General features: G+C 48.3%; 1 protein-coding gene across 1 annotated transcript; it reads left to right on the forward strand.

The window, feature by feature from the left end:
* The first annotated feature begins 3,593 nt into the window (after window positions 1-3,593).
* Window positions 3,594-12,103, forward strand: LOC129703431 (uncharacterized). Its single transcript, XM_055645863.1, has 2 exons — window positions 3,594-4,189; window positions 9,634-12,103. Exons 1-2 carry the CDS (start codon window positions 4,087-4,089, stop codon window positions 10,725-10,727), a joined length of 1,197 nt encoding a protein of 398 aa, XP_055501838.1. The 5' UTR covers window positions 3,594-4,086; the 3' UTR covers window positions 10,728-12,103.
* Window positions 12,104-16,753: the final 4,650 nt, after the last annotated feature.

Below are 16,753 nucleotides of genomic sequence, written 5' to 3' on the forward strand. Positions count from 1 at the left end.
TGTAACGATCTTGCACTTTCTGTTGAAAACACTTATGTTGAGTTTGGTATGTTTGGGCAAACGTGGGTTGGTGGGACCAGCTTAGGTGGGCACCTTGGTCGGCATGCATAAAATAAGATGCAGGACCTGTTCCCGTTCAATATGACACTGACTTTGAATTAAGATGAGAGGGGAAAGATTTAATAGGTATCCTAGAGGCAACCTTTTAACACAAAGGGTGGTGGATATAAGGACCGAGCTGCCAGTGGAGGTAGTTGAGGCAGGTACTGCAACATAATTTAAAAGACACATGGACAGGTACATGGATAGATAAGGATTAGAGGGATGTGGGCAAAACGTATGCACCGACAAGGCAGTAGATGTGGGTTAGGTGGACTTTAGCAAAGCTTTGCACAAGGTTCTGCAGGGTAAGCTGGTCCAGAGTGTCGGGGCAGATGCCACCAAAACAAGGTGTTTTGACAAACGACATTGAAAATCAGTTCAGTGATAGGAGGCAGAAAGTAAGTGATCAAATATAAAACAGTACAGCACAGGAACAGGCCCTTTGGCCCACAATGTCCTTGCCGAACATGATGCCAAGATTAACTAATTTCCTTTGCCTGCTCAAGATCCATATCCCTCCTTTCCAGGCATAGCAAACTGCCTGTCTAAAGCCACACTAATTTTTTTTTCCTGGATATTGCCTCAACTTACTTTGTTAAACAACCTTCCCTAATCTCACCATCGTTGCTTCCTACCCTTACAGGGACAGGCTGACCAATTCTCTTTCAAACACCTCCCACTTCTGGAAGTGTTGTTTTTCCTCCAATAGCAGCTCCACTCTGCTATCCCATCTTCTACTATCGGTCAGCCCTCCCTCCAATCCTAAGGACGATTGAATGCGTCTAGCGCGACCAAACGTGATAGCTTGAGGCGAACGGCCTCGCGGGGCCGGTCCCACTTCTAACCACGGAGGCGTCTGGAGTTGTGCGGGGCTGGTCCCGACATCATACTCACCACAATGGGACATTGGGGAAAGTGTCCGATTCTGTGTGAAGTTTCTCTTCCTGATATCAGGCCTGTATAGCCAGCTCTGATCACGTCCCAAACTCCCTTCACTCGCAGGCGAAAGCAGTAATGGGGCCGTAACGTTCAGTTTAGTTTACTATTGTCACATGTACTGAGGTACAGTGAAAAGCTCTCGTTGCATGCTATCCAATCAAAGACTATATATGATTACAATCAAGCCGCCCACACTGTATAGATAAAGGTATAACATTTAGTGCTCCGAGCTGCCCTCTGGTGGTAGAATGGATACATGCATAGTTAAGATTACAACAGCTCTTGGAGCCAAGGTAATTCAGATGCTAGAATCTTGAGCAAAAACAAGGTGCCGGAGGAACTCAGTGGGATGGACAGGCGATGTTTCAGGTCGAGGCCCTTCTTCATCATACTGAACCTGGAGCCCCATTGAAATACAGCATGGAAATAGGCCCTTCGACCCACCAAGTCCACACTGACCATCGATCGCCCGTTCACACTTGTTCTATGTTTTCCCACTTTCTCATCCACTCCCTACACACTAGGGTCAATTTACAGAGGGCCTATTAACCTACACACCTGAACGTCTTTGGGATGTGGGAGGAAACCAGAGCACCGGAGGAAACCTACGAGGTCACAGGGAGAACATGCAAACTCCACACAGACAGCGCCAATCTCACCAATGTGCCATCCTGTAATCTTCATAATCCATGACAAAATTCAGGTGATTAAGTGCAAGGAACACAGATCAGCCACATTCCCACTGGGGTAGAAAAGGATCATGGGTGAATAGCATCTTCCTGCATCACAGCTATGGAGAAAAGGAATAGGCGATGTTTCCAGTCAAAACCCTTCCTACCTCCTCCAACAGCTTGTTCCATAATACCCCTTGTGGAGATAAAGTTGCCCCTCAGGTTCCTCTTGCTTATATCTATGCCGCTAGTTCACAATTCCCCTACTGTTTATACATGTACATTCACCCTATCTATTCCTCTCATGATTTAATACATCTTTGTATGATCACCCCTCAGCTTCCTGCGCTCCAAGAAATAAATTCATCACCTACCCATCCTCTCCTTACAGCTCGGGCCCCTCGTGTCCCGGCAACATACTCGTATATCTGCAACATTCAATTTCTCTTCCTGTTTATCCACGGCATTGCTAAAGGCAACTTCCCCATTAACTCTTTGTGGAAACCCACTCCATATTCCACTGCCACTGGATCTATCCATTGCCTCTTGGGTGCCCGTCAAGGAAGGTCCCCCTTCCCCATCAGTCATCCTTGCTCTGGTATGCCTAGCCTAGCTCTGGTATGCCAGTCCAACCTCGTACCAATTAGTTGGTTGCTAACAACCCTCGGGTGGTCTAACAATTCCAGGAGACTACACCAGGAGTAGTCCCAGAGACGATTCCAGGTGCAGTCCAGTAGACTACCCCAGGAATACATCAGGTGACTAGAGTCATAGAGTGATAAAGTGTGGAAACAGGCACTTCAGCTCAACTTATCCACACCGGCCAATATGTCCCAGCTACACTAGCCCCACGTGCCCGCATTTGGTCCATATCCCTCCAAACTTTTCCTATCCATGTACCCGTCTTACTGTTTCTTAAATGTTGGGATAATCCCTGCCTCAGCTACCTCCTCAGGCAGCTTGTTCAATACACCCATCGCCCTTTGTGTGAAAACGTTACCCCTCAGACTCCTATTAAATCTTTTTCCCTTCACCTTAAACCTAAGTCCTCTGGTCCTCAATTCCGCTACGCTGGGCACCCATCTGTTCATCTACCAAATCTATTCCTCTCATAATTTTATACACTTCCATAAGATCATCCCTCATTCTCCTGCACTCCAAAGAAGAGTCCCAGCCTACTCAAGCTCTCCCGATAGCTCAGACCCTCTAGTCCTGGAAACATCCTCGTAAAACTGTACCCTTTTAATGTGGTTAAATGTGAGGTTAATCATTTTGGTAACAAAAACATGAAGGCAGATTACTATCTAAATGGTGTCGTTGGGAAAAGGGGAAGTACAACGGGATCTGGGGGTCCTTGTTCATCAGTCAATGAAAGTCAGTATGCAGGTACAGCAAGCAGTGAAGAAAGTGAATGGCATGTTGGCCTTTATAACAAGATAAGTTGAGTATAGGAGCAAAGAGGCCCTTCTGTAGTTGTCTAGGGCCCTGGTGAGACCACACCTGGAGTATTGTGTGCAGTTTTGGTCCCCTAATTTGAGGAAGGACATTCTTGCTTTTGAGGGAGTGCAGCGTAGGTTCACAAGGTTAATTCCCAGGATGGCTGTCATATGCTGACAGAATGGAGCAGCTGGGCTTGTTTACTCGGGCGTTTAGAAGGGTGAGAGGTTTCGTATTGAAACATGTAAGATTATTACGGGTTTGGACACGCTAGAGGGAGGAAACATGTTCCCGATTTTGGGGGAGTCCAGAACCAGGGGCCACAGTTTTAGAATAAGGGGTAAGCTATTTTGAACGGAGACGAGGAAACATTTTTTCACACAGAGAGTTGTGCGTCTGTGGAATTATCTGCCTCAGAGGGCAGTGGAAACCTGGTCTCTTGATACTTTCAAGAGAGAGGAGTCAGAGGATATGGGGAGAACGCAGGAACGGGGTACTGATTGTGGATGATCAGATGTGGAGGTGGTGCTGGCTCGAAGGGCCGAATGGCCTATTCCTGCATCTATTGTCTATTAAATGTTGCCCCTCACCTTAAATCTATGTCCTCCGGTTCTTGATTCCCCTCCCATGGATAAACGTGTGCATTCACCCTCTGTTCCCGTCATGATTTTATCCACCTCTGTATGATCACCCTTCAGCCTCCTGCAATCCAAGGAATGAAGACCCAGCCTGCTCAAACTCCCCTTGTAGCTCAGGCTAGTCCTGGCAACATCCAGGTAAACTTCCTGCTGTTATTTCAGACACTCCCCGATATCTGCTGTGAGCACGCTGTGGCTCAGAGGTGTCGAGTGGGGTCCACTCCTGACACCTTGCAGTCGGTGCCCTTTTAAATTTAGCTAGCTTGGTTTAAATCAAAGATTATAGAGGATATGAGTGAATGCATCATGAGCGAGGTGGAGCCGTGTGTCCGCGGGGTGGAGGCAAGAGAGAGGTGTCCGATCGAACTCGCCAGAGTTGGGCTCCAGTTTACTTGTTTACAGGTAAGCGGCAGACTCCGGGATCCTGAAGTTTCTCCCAGATTAAAGCTTCTGCCCAAAGCGGCGCTTCCAGTAGATCCCCAAGGAGTGGATGGGCTGGGATATCCCTGCTATCCCCCCCGCTACACCTTCTCCACCCACAGCCCACCCCCTTCCCCCTAATCTCCCAGCCTCCTCGCCCCAGCACCCAAACCCACCAAGTCTAAGGGCTCCACTTTCCCCAGTGGACATGTCGCAGATGTTTACATCTGTAGCGGCGCCTGCTAGCGCTCGCATGTAGCCAACCCGCGGTCACGTGACTCGGGAGGGGCTGCTTGTTTCGCGCGAATTTTCACTTGCGCGCGTTAGTTCAGCGCTGACCACCAAAGATTATAGAGCAGAGCTCTTTGCTGACCACCGTTGTTGGCAGACGTGTCTAGAGCAGGGCCAGATTTAGATAATAATAATAATAATAAATAATAAATAGATGAAGAGAGGCCCTAAGCTATTTCACTTGTGAGACCCCCCCCATCCCCCACCACTAGAAGACCATGACTACCCGACTGTGACACGTATAGATCCTACTGTATGTTGCCATTAAACAGTTGGTTTTAAAATACATATTAGATTCACTGCGGAGCGGGCGATGCCTTACCTAGATCGCTGTTTGAAGCTCTGGAGTGTTGGGCCAGCTGCTTCAACATCATGGAGCTGTGGTTTGCGGAGCTCCCAGCCTTGGTCCGCGCTGATTTTAATTTCGCGGAGTCCTGGGAACCCTTTGCCGAGCGCCGCCAGCGTGAATCTCCACCCAGCTCAGCCTGTGGACTTTAGGAGCCGGAAGTGTCCGATTTGGAAGTCCAAGCCGCTGAGAATGTTCTCCCGTTCCGACATCGGATGGTGACCTCCAAATTTCATTGTACCAATGGCCGTGAGGTGGGGGGGGGCGGGGGGGGCAAGAGGAGGGGGTCCGTTGGAGAGGGGAAAAGGGATCATCAATGGGGGCGAGGTCTGCTATGTAAGAACGGTGTAAGGCAGAGGGGACAGAAGAAGAGCTCCAAATCGTGGCGAGCGCGGAACTCGTTGAGGTGGGGACGGAGCGGCACAAAGGTGAGGCCTCTGCTGAGGACAGACCGTTCGGTAGGTCAGGGGAGATGGTGAACACACGGCAGGGGTTGGGGCTGGAGGAAGGCAGGTGAGTGCACTGGGGCCAAAGCTGGTGGTGGTAGGGGGGTATGAAGACTGTAGTGTGGGTGGGGAAGAGCTGTGATCACATGGTTTGAGGGGAATGGGGAAGACCCAGTGGAACAGACACTGCGATTACCAGGGTTAGGGGGTTGGGGGGGGGGGGCTAGCACTAGGACCCTGCGTAGTCAAACCCAGGGGACTGAGAATCTGCAGCGTGGAAACTTCAGGCCCGGTGCTGAGTCCAGGCTGCAGGCAAGGCGACGGCTGCTGGAGGGCGGTGGAGTGGCCAGGGCAAAGAGTAGGAGGTCTCGGTGGGCAGATGGTCGGTGGGGCGGCGAGGTTCGACGGGTCTGGTGTGGCAGCGAGCTGAATAGGCCTCCCTAGATCCCGAGTCCCTAAGCTTAAGCTTGTCTAACTTATACGTAAATCCGGCCCTGGTCTGGAGAACCTGTATACTGGATATTGAACTTTTGAATAAAGATCTGTTGAAAACTCCAGTAATCGTTTCTCACAACACTAAACCTCCATTATTAAACCTTTTCCTTCTCGCCTTAAACCCATGTCCTCTGCTGCTCGCTCCCCAAATGTTTTGAGTTCATTAGGGGAGGGGAGAGGAGGTGGGTCATTAATTGCACGGTTGGCTCAACAAAGTAAAACACAGAAAAATATCTAATAATCTAATAGTGAACCAAAGATACAGTCCATAGAAGATCATGGTTGCTGAGGTTAGTGGTGTGCAGTGTTCAAAAGCATGATGGTTGCTGGGAAGAAGCTGTTTTTGAATGTGGAGGTCACGGTTTTCAGGCTCCTGTACCTTCCTCTCGATGGTAGCAACGAGATGAGAATGTAGGTGTCTGATGATGCTAGCGGCCTTAATGAGGCGGTGCCTCCTCTAGATCCCTTCGATGGTGGGGTGGTCAATACCCGTGATGGACCGGACAGTGTCCACCGTTCACTGTAGTCTCCTTTGTTCCTGGATGTTTGAGTTGCCGGACCAGTCAGTATGAAGAAGGGTCCCGAACTGAACCGTCACTGATCCATGTTTTCCAAGGATGTTGCCTGACCCGCAGAGTTACTACAGCACTTTCTGTCTGAATTTTCAGTCGGTGTGCTCTCTGGCTTTAGTTGAAGTTGCTGAAGATTAGAAGGATGAGGGGGTACCTCGTTGAAACTTAATGAATAGTCAAAGGCCTGGATAGAGTGGATGTGGAGTAGGTTTCTACTAGTGGGAGAGTCCGAGACCAGAGGGTACAGCCTCAGAATAATAGGATGTACCCTTAGAAGATGAGGAGGAATTTCTTTAGTCAGACGATGATGAATCTGTGGAATTCATTGCCGCAGGGGGCAGTGAATTGATATATATATTTTTTTGTTTTGTTTATTTTATTAGAAGTTAATACAGCACAAAACAGTACAGTGGCACCTAATTTTAGGTGCCAACTATGTAATACCGTAATCCATTCTATGTACAACCTCTAGTTTTATGTTATAAGAAGGAAGTAAGCAGGACAAGTACTCACGTCTGTATTCACATACTGAAAAAGAAAACAATAGAAAGGGGAAAAAGTGGAAAAATAGATGGTAGAGAGTAGAAAAACGTGAAGTGTGTATATAAAAAATAAAAAAAGGAAGAGAGAAAGTGGAAAGTAGAAATAGAAGAGAAGGCCCCTTAAAAGAGAATTTTTCAAATCTGTATTCGGAGATGTAGATCTATCCGCGTCATGAACTGAAATCAGCAATCCTTACGGTACCGCTGCATCACATGAATTGATATTTTTAAGGCAGTGATTGATAGTTTCATGATTAGTACTGGTGTCAGGGTTATGGGGAGAAAGCAGGAGAATGGGGTGGAGAAGGAAAGATAGATCAGTCAAGATCGAATGGCGGAGTAGACATGATGGGCCGAATGGCCTCATTCTGTTCCCACAACTTATGAACTAGTGTAAGGGTGATTGCTGGTTGGTGCAGACTCAATGGGCTGAAGGACCTGTTTCCATGCTGTATTTTTAAACTAAACCAAACTAAATGTCTGTTCCCATTCTCTACTGTTCGAATGCAAAGTTCTGGAGAGAATGAGTGTTGTTAAGTAGGGTTAGGTACGGGTGCAGATGCTCTTGGGTGTGTATGTTTGATGTTGAGAGACTTCTAAAGAAACTCATGGGGTACCATTAATTTTTTTATAAGCAGACATTTAATACAGAAACAAGTGACACCTGTTACTGTTTCAAAGGTTTATTAGGCCCACGTAAGGAGTGTTGTATCCAGAAAAAGACACAAAGTGCTGGAGTAACAGCGGGTCAGGCAGCATCTCTGGAGACGTTGGATAGGGTCGGGACCTTCTTCAGACTGATGATTGGGGCGGGGGGGGGGGGGGGGGGGGGGAAGAAAGCTGGAAGAGAGGAGTGGCAGGACAAAACCTGGCAGGTAATAGGCTGACACAGGTGAGGAAAGTTATTTGACAGGCAGATGGTTGGACGAAGTCCAGAGATGAAAAGATACGTTTGGGTTGAGTACTGGAGAATTGCAAATTGTGAAACTAGAGGAGATATAGGTGGAAGTGAGGGGGACGGGAGACATAGATGTGAGTCTAGGTGGGGCATAGGGGAGAGGGTAGGTGGAGCATGTGGGTGGGGGGGGGGGTGGGAAAGCAGGGAGCTGGGTGGAAAGAACAGAGAGGTGGAGGGTGATGTAGTTATTTAAAATTGGAGAGTTCAATCTTCATACCGTTGGGTTGGAAGCCACCGTCGCTGAATACGAGGTGCCTTTCCTTCAGTTTGCGTGTGGCCTCACTCTGGCAATGGAGGAGGCAGAGGAAAGAAAGGTCAGTATGAGAATGGGAAGTGGAGTTAATGTATAGCAACTCGCAGATCCAGTAGGTCTTGGTGAACCGAGTGGAGTATCGTATGTAGCTCTGGGTCCCTCACTATGGAGTCAGACCCTGGAGGGAGCACATGCATTCATTGATCTACCACAGATGAGAGACTTCAGTTACTGGGCAGCCAAGATGAAGCTGGGGCTGCTACCTGAAGAGCAGGAAAAGTGAGTGAAGATTTGATGGAGTCTCAATCTTGCAGGGTTTGATAGATTGTCAGGATGTGTTTCCAAGGGTATAAAGGATGGTGACCAGAGGATGTGGAGTGAAGACAATCAGCAAAGGAGCAAGAGACGAGAGGGCAGAGGAATCAAAAACAAGGGGGCGCTGGATTAAGGAGAGAGAAATTAACTTTAAAGGGCATCTGTCTGAGAGGAATTGTTTTTGTTTTAAACACAAAAAGTGGTTGATGTGTGGAACACTCTGCCAGAGGAAGTGGTAAAATCAGAAACCATCTCTGTTGAGACATGTAAATAGACTAAATAGGCAAATCATAGAACCCAATGTAGGCGAGGGGCATGAGTGTAGATAGGCTGAAGGTCAGCAGGGATGAAAGGCCTGTTTCTCTGCACCACAGTTATGATTCTGGGCAGAATCTGTGATCTGGAATGTGCTGCCGTAGAGGGAGAGGCTGCAGGAAGCAGTTTCGATGGTGAATCCGCTGTTTCACAAAACAACTGAATACTTTCACATTCACTTTTACTGACACTGGCCTATTAATTGACACAAATTCACCATGTGGTCTGGTCAGGCATCACACTGGGCTGAGGCCAGGAAAGCAAAATTAAAGCAGCAGATGCCAGAACTTTGCAATTAAAAGGGAAAATGCTGGAATTTTTCAGTGGGTGAGACCGCACATAATGTTTAAGGTCAATGTCTGTTTGGTAACATTTTCTTCACAGACGACGCCTGATCCGTTGACCATTTTCAGCATTTTTTGTTTTAAATTAGTCCATGGTGCGGGGACTTGCATTGATGGGTGATCACCAGGAGCTGGCCTCAATAACTGATCACCCGGTTGGCAAAAACATTTGTGCTCAGTCCATCTCAGGATCTCCCCATTGCTAAACATGCCAACTCCCCTTTTCACAATGACCTTTCTATCCTAGTCCTTTGAAGCACCAGAGTGCCAGGTTCAGTCACGACCTCAGTTGTTGCCTGTGTGGAGTGTTTATGTTCTCTCTGTGACCGTGTGGGTTTCCACTGGGTGTTCCGGTTTCCGCACACATCCGAAAGACATGGTTTTGTGGGAGGAAACCGGAACACCCAGAGGAAACCCACGAGGTCACGGGAGAACATACAAACTACACACAGAGTACCCAGTGTCAGGCTCGAACCCGTGTCTCTGGCACTGACATAGCGGGAGTACCCACTGTGCCGCACTGTGTTTCATTGTTCTTTCTCTTTACAGAAGCTGGGATCGATTTCCAAATGGCAGCAAAGCCTTCTAATCATGGGAGGAGGACGGGGGGAGACGTGAATCGGGCTGGGCCTGTGAAGGGGGCAGTGCCCCGTGTGGGTCAGGCAGCCAGCCCTACCTCCTCAGGCTCCAAGACCCGGGGAGTGGGAGCCCGATCTGGGCCTGGCAGCCCCCACACACCATCCAGCGTGGGAGCTCCTACAAACCCTCGTTCCACAGCCCCGGCAGCTCGGAGAGCCACCAGCTCGAGCAGCAGAGAGCCAATGAGCTCCACCAAGAGTGCTCCGTCCCCCGGTGGGAAGGCCAGCCCAGCTCCCAGGGCAGTGGGCAAGGCCACTACCGCTGCTAAGCAGCCCAGCCGGACGATCAGCGAGCAGAAGGCAGCAGAAATTGAGAGGGAGACCTGCGGGCAGCGGGAGAACCCCGAGTGGTCCAAGTGGCGCAGTAACCGTATCACGGCCTCCGTCGCCCACAAGGTCTCCCACAGCAAGTTCGTGAACGGAAAGAGCAACGAGGTGCCGCAGTCTTACCTCAAGTCCATCGTGGGCCAGGGGTCCAACGTGCTGACCCCGGCGATGAGATGGGGCATCGACAACGAGCCCGTCGCCCTCCAGCAGTACGAGAAGCTCAAGTCCAAGGAGATGAAGCGAGACGTTGAGGTCCGTCCTTGCGGCCTCTTCATCGACCCGGCCAAGAACTGGCTGGCGGCGAGTCCCGATGGGGTGGTGCAGGACAAGAAGACCAAGACCACGATGAGCCTGGTGGAGGTGAAGTGCCCGTACAAACACCGGAACCACACCGTCACTGAGGCCTGCGAAGACCGAAACTTCTGCTTGGAGAACAAGGACCATCTTCAGCTGAAGAAGAACCACCCTTATTTCACCCAAATGCAGTGTCAGATGGCCGTGGCGGGCGTCAACAAAGCGGATCTAGTGGTTCGCACTGACCGTGACACTGCCATTGTCCCCGTGAAGTTCGACCCCGACTTCTGGCAGGAAACAGTGAAGAAGCTGGAAGACTTCCACATCAGAGCCGTCTTGCCAGAAATACAGCGGCAAAACCCAGGCTTGGCACCGGAAGAATAATTCCGGAATACCTGCTGGGGTTTACGCTTAATAGAAACATGCAGCTGTTTCATAATAGATGCAGGAGTAGGCCATTCGGCCCTTCGAGCCAGCAGTGCCATTCAATACGATCATGGCTGATCATCAAAAATCAGATAACCGTTCCTGCTTTCTCCCCATATCCCTTGATTCCGTTAGCCCTTAGAGCTATATGTAACTTTCTCTTGAATAGATGTCCTATGACTACATCTCCCATACTCCTGCCATTGGGACTTTAGGAACGATGCTTTGAGATTCCTCTGGATGTAAAGTGGCTTTTGTGACAAATTGCAGAGAGCTTTGTGAACCATAAACGTTCACTCTGTTTCTCTCTCCACACATGCCGCCTGACCTGTTGAGTGTTTTCAAACTTCCTCAGATTTATTTTACTGTAAAATATTCCCAATGGTGTGCAAGGAATTTCAATTCTATGGATGACAGTAATATTTCTTTTGCTGTGGGAGCTGGTATATTGAGCAGAAATTGCAGCAGCTTGAGGCTTGTGTCAAACACAAGGACAAGCGTGGGAAAGCAGCCAGCGTTCATAAGATATAGGGGTAGAATTAGGCCATTAGGCCCATCAAGTCTACTCCGTCATTCAATCATTGCTGATTTATCTTTCCCTCTCAACTTCTCCATTCTCCCCATAACCCTGACACCCTCACCGATCATGAATCTGTCAATCTGCACCTTAAAAATATCCAATGACTTGGCCTCCACAGCCGACTGTGGCAATGAATTCCACTGATTCACCATCCTCTGACTAAAGAAATTCCTCCTCATTTTTCTAAAAGCACATATTTTTTAATATTGAGGTTATGGCCTCTGATCCTAGACTCTCCCACTAGTGGAAACATCCTCTACATATCCACTCTATCCAGGCTTTTCACTATTCCGTGACGTGTCACTGTGAGATTTTGGCTACTCCAGCCTTGCCTCGGAAGTGGATGATACGTGGGGTGAAACCAGCTCCATTTTATGAGGTCAGGTGTCAAAGGTGAAAGGTACATTACGTCTCTACCTCCTGATCACGGAGGTATTGGGAATGCTGTGTCTTCAAGGTCTGAACTTTGACAAAAATCAATTTAATGTGGACTGCCTCGTGTATGGAAATATGTACCTGGGAAACAGGAGCTGCCTGTCACTTACCCTGCACTAATAACCAGAGGGAACTTCATTTGAACTCTGGCCACCCTGTTGCGTCAAACAGGGAAAGCTTTGGAATGAGTCTGGTTGGCACTTTGTCATTAAACAATCGTTAACTGGTGGGAGAAAACATTGTAACTGCCTTGCTGCGATTTTTGGTTTGTGATTTATGATGTTGCCTTGAATAAATCCCTGCTTAGCTTGTGTGTAACGATCTTGCACTTTGTTGAAAACACTTATGTTGAGTCGGGTATGTTTGGGCAAACATGGGTTGGTGGGTCTCACCTTGGTCGGCAAGCATGAAATAGGCTGCAGGACCTGGTCCCGTGCAATATGACACTGTGACTCTTTGAATTAAGATGAGAGGGGAAAGATTTAATAGGAAACCTAGAGGCAACTTTTTAAACACAAAGATTCAGATTCAGATTCGGATTCAGATTCAATTTTAATTGTCATTGTCAGTGTACAGTACAGAGACAACGAAATGCATTTAGCATCTCCCTTGAAGAGCGACATAGCAAACGATTTGAATAAAAAAAAATAATAAGTGTCCGGGGGGGTGGTGATTGGCAGTCACCGAGGTACGTTGTTTAGTAGAGTGACAGCCGCCAGAAAGAAGCTGTTCCTCGACCTGCTGGTTCGGCAACGGAGAGACCTGTAGCGCCTCCCGGATGGTAGGAGGGTAAACAGTCCATGGTTGGGGTGAGAGCAGTCCTTGGCGAAAGGGTGATGAATATAACGACTGAGCTGCCAACGGAGGTAGTTGAGGCAGGTACTGCAACATAATTGAAAAGACACATAGATAGATAGATAGAATTTATTGCCACACAACCAGGGTCGGTGGAAATTTGGGTTGTCAGCAGCAGTACAATAATAAAGAACACACAACCACAATAAAACTGTAACACAAACATCCACCACAGCATTCGTCACTGTGGTGGAAGGCACAAAATTTGGCCAGTCCTCTTCCATTTCCCCCCCCGTGGACAGGACCAGAGTCCAGAGTCAGTCCAGGATCGGCTCTTCCTCACCGGAGACCGCGGCTTTAAGATGGTGTAGGCCGATCGATCGAGATTTAAAGACTCCGCCGCAGCCAGAAGCACCGTAGACTGCAGGGCCAGCGGTCAAAGCTCCCCTCCAGGGGTGATGGTGAGTCCATGCCGGCCCCGCGGTAGAAGTTGGCCGTGGGCCGGCAGTGATGGCTTCTTCTTCCCCCGGGTCCCCCACGAGGGATCCCGGGCTGTAGACGCCGCACCAGCTGGAGCTCTGCAGACCGCGGCTTCAGGCTGCGACTTCAGGCTGCCCCGGGCCAGCGAAACGGAGCGTTCCCCTCCAGCGAGGGCTCACCCGCTCCACACCGAGCTGTGCCCGCCGCTGTAGCCCCGGGCGTGTCTCCGGGAAAGGCCGCGCCGATCCTTGATGTTAGGCCACGGGGGAGGCGACCTGGAAAAACTCGCCTCTCCATGGAGGAGGCGACCAAAGCGGTTTCCCCCTTACCCCCCCACACAAAACACATGAAGGAACATTAAATACATACTTTAAAACATACTAAAAAATAAAAAAAGGTTGAAAATAAATAACGCGCTGCTGACATGGCTGCTGCCAGAGCAGCGCCCCCTACATGGACAGGTACATGGATAGAAAAGGATTAGAGGGATGTGGGCAAAACGTAGGCACCTTGGTCAGCACAGATGTATTGGGCTGAACCTTTCTTATCCATGGACCTGTCCAAATGTCTTTCAAATTATGTTATGGTACCTGCTTCACCTACCTCCTCTAACAGCTTGTTCCATACACCCAACATTATTTCTTAACTTTGTACGGTCATCCCTCAGCTTCCTGCTGTCCACTGATCAATCCCAATTTATCCAATCTCACCTTGCATCTCAAGCTCACCATTCCAGGTAGCATCCAGGTCTGTACATCAATGTTTCTGTAGATCCCTGCATTTCCTATGTGCGACCTGCCAATTAGATGACCCATGGTGCATCACCTCACACTGGCCTAAATTAAACTCCATCTGCCCAATTTCCGGGCTCATTTATGTTCTTCTTTATCCTTTGGCAAACATCCTCGCTATCTATTTCTCCAACTTCATGTTATCAGCAAATCTGCTGATCAATCCACCTGCATTCTCATCCAAGTCATTTATACATACATACACATACTTGCAACGAAAGTCCCAGCACCAATCCCTGAAGCTTACTGCTGCTTACAAAATTCCAGTCAGAAAACAACCCTGCAGTAATCCAGCCTCAAATCTGATTGAGGCTTTTAAGGAGGGCACTGGGACCATTGACACTGACAAGGCAGTAGATGTGGTTTACGTGGACTTTAGCAACGTTTTGGACAACTTTTACAGGGTAAGCTGGTCCAGAGTGTCAGGGCAGATGTCACCAAAACAACGTGTTTTGACAAACATCGAAAATCGGTTCAATGATAGGAGGCAGAAAGTAAGTGAACATCAAATATAAAACAGTACAGCACAGGAACAGGCCCTTCGGCCCACAATGTCCTTGCCGAATATGATGCCAAGATTAATTAATTTCCTTTGCCTGCACAAGATCCATATCCCTCCATTCCAAGCATAGTCACCTGCCTGTCTAAAGACACACTTCTTTCTTTTTCCTGGATAGTGCCTCAACTTACTTTGTTAAACAAGGTTCCCTAATCTCACCATCGTTGCTTCCTACCCTTACAGGGACAGGCTGACCAATTCTCTTTCAAACACCTCCCACTTCTGGAAGTGTTGTTTTTCCTCCAATAGCGGCTCCACTCTGCAATCCCATCTTCTACGGTCGGTCAGCCCTCCCCCCATTCTTAAGATGCAAACCCTAGGTCCAACCTTCTCCATTTCCTAACAATCTTAAAGACTCAGCAAATTGCGGTCCCGTTTGCAGAGAGCTCCTTCACAGACACTTCCTCATTCCACATCTGCATTTCCTAAAATAAGGTTGAGTACAAATTGCTCCTCAGTGGAATTGCTTCGTCCTGCTTTCAAAACCCTTCCTGGGCACATGTAACAAATTCCACACCATCTTGGCCCCCGACTCCAACACTATAACACTTCAATATTACATTCTACTCTACCCCTTTTACTTGTGTATGCCTTCATTGTATTCCTATATATTATGATGAGCCTGAAGAAAGGTTCCGACCTGAAATGTCACCTATTTCCTCCAGAGATGATGCCAGACCCAGAATTACTCCAGCACTTTGTATTATTTGTAAGGCAACATCTAGTCCCTTGTGTCCAGTGTGCTTTGAGTGGATAGCACAGTCTTACCCTGTATGTCAAAACATATGACAATAATAAACCAATATCAAGGCAATGTAATGAGGTTAAAATCCCCACCGTTGCCCACATCCAACTGCCATTTGTCTACATATTTGTTCTTCTAGATCCCACTGACTATTTGAAGTCCCATCATAGTCACCACCCCATCCTTATTTCCAAGTTGTACCCAGTAGTCTCATTTGTTCTGGCTGTGATTAGACCTTGTCATGGTATTCTTCAAGTGATTGGCAAAATGTAAATGAGATGTGAGGGGCAAGTTAGCACTACCAGGGGTGGTGGTGGAGACAGATACAATAGGCCTTTAGATAGCCACATGGAGAGATATGCTTCACAGTTGATCTTGGCATCATGTTGGCACAGATATTTTGTGGGCTGAAGGGCCTTTCCCCTGTCCCAAAGCACATCTACAACCTATTGCCTAGCGGGAAAGATCAAACTGACTTTCACCACAATGGGACATTGGGGAAAGTGTCCGATTCTGTGTGAAGTTTCTCTTCCTGATATCAGGCCTGTTGCATGCTATCCAATCAAAGATTGTATACGATTACAATCAAGCCGTCCCCAATGTACAGATAAAGGTATAACATTTAGTGCAAGATAAAGTCCAATTAAAAATTGTTCAAAGGTCTCCAATGAGGTAGATGGGTGGTCAGGTCCTCATGGTAACTGGTGAGAGGAATGTTCAGTTGCTTGATCACAGTAAAGAGCAGCCAGAGATTGCACCCCGAACTTGGTGTGCATTCAGGTCGTGAAGCACCATCTCTTATCTGTAGCAACAACATAAAACTCCAGCTCTGCCCTTTAACAGGAGCGAACCAGTTGCAGGTCTTGGCTCCGAGCCGCCCTCTTATGATGGAATGGATAATTACATGCATAGTAGTTGGTTAAGATTACAACAGCTCTTGGAGCCAAGGTATTTCAGATGCTGGAATCTTGAGCAAAAAACAATGTGCTGGAGGAACTCAGTGGGATGGACAGGCGATGTTTCAGGTCGAGGCCCTTCATCATACTGAACCTGGAGCCCCATTGAAATACAGCATGGAAATAGGCCCTTCGACCCACCAAGTCCACACTGACCATCGATCGCCCGTTCACACTTGTTCTATGTTTTCCCACTTTCTCATCCACTCCCTACACACTAGGGTCAATTTACAGAGGGCCAATTAACCTACAAACCCGCACGACTTTGGGATGTGGGAGGAAACCAGAGCACCGGAGGACACAGGGAGGTTACGAGGTCACAGGGAGAACGTACAAACTCCACACAGACAGCGCCAATCTCACCTTTGTGCCATCCTGCAATCTTCGTAATCCATGACAAAATTCAGGTGATTAAGTGCAAGGAGCAGATCAGCCACATTCCCACTGGGGTAGAAAATGATCAAGGGTGAATAGCATCTTCCTGCATCATAGCTCCTCCCCTTCCAGTGGGAAAGGTCTGATTTAATGTTCAGTTTAGTTAAGAGGGCGAATGTATAAATTACAAAAGACAGCACCCAACGTCAGGATCGAACCCAGGTCCCTTGATCTGAGAGGCAGCGGCCCTACCCGCTGCACCACTAGT

This window comes from Leucoraja erinacea, chromosome 14 (genome assembly GCF_028641065.1).
Source record: "Leucoraja erinacea ecotype New England chromosome 14, Leri_hhj_1, whole genome shotgun sequence".
NCBI lineage: Eukaryota > Metazoa > Chordata > Chondrichthyes > Rajiformes > Rajidae > Leucoraja > Leucoraja erinaceus.

Bases quoted from the DNA above. Each gene is read 5' to 3' on its own strand.
- LOC129703431 (XM_055645863.1), top strand. From the start codon at position 4,087: ATGCATCATGAGCGAGGTGGAGCCGTGTGTCCGCGGGGTGGAGGCAAG. The intron at 4,190-9,633 runs GTAAGCGGCAGA...TTCTCTTTACAG, and splicing joins TCCAGTTTACTTGTTTACAG to AAGCTGGGATCGATTTCCAA.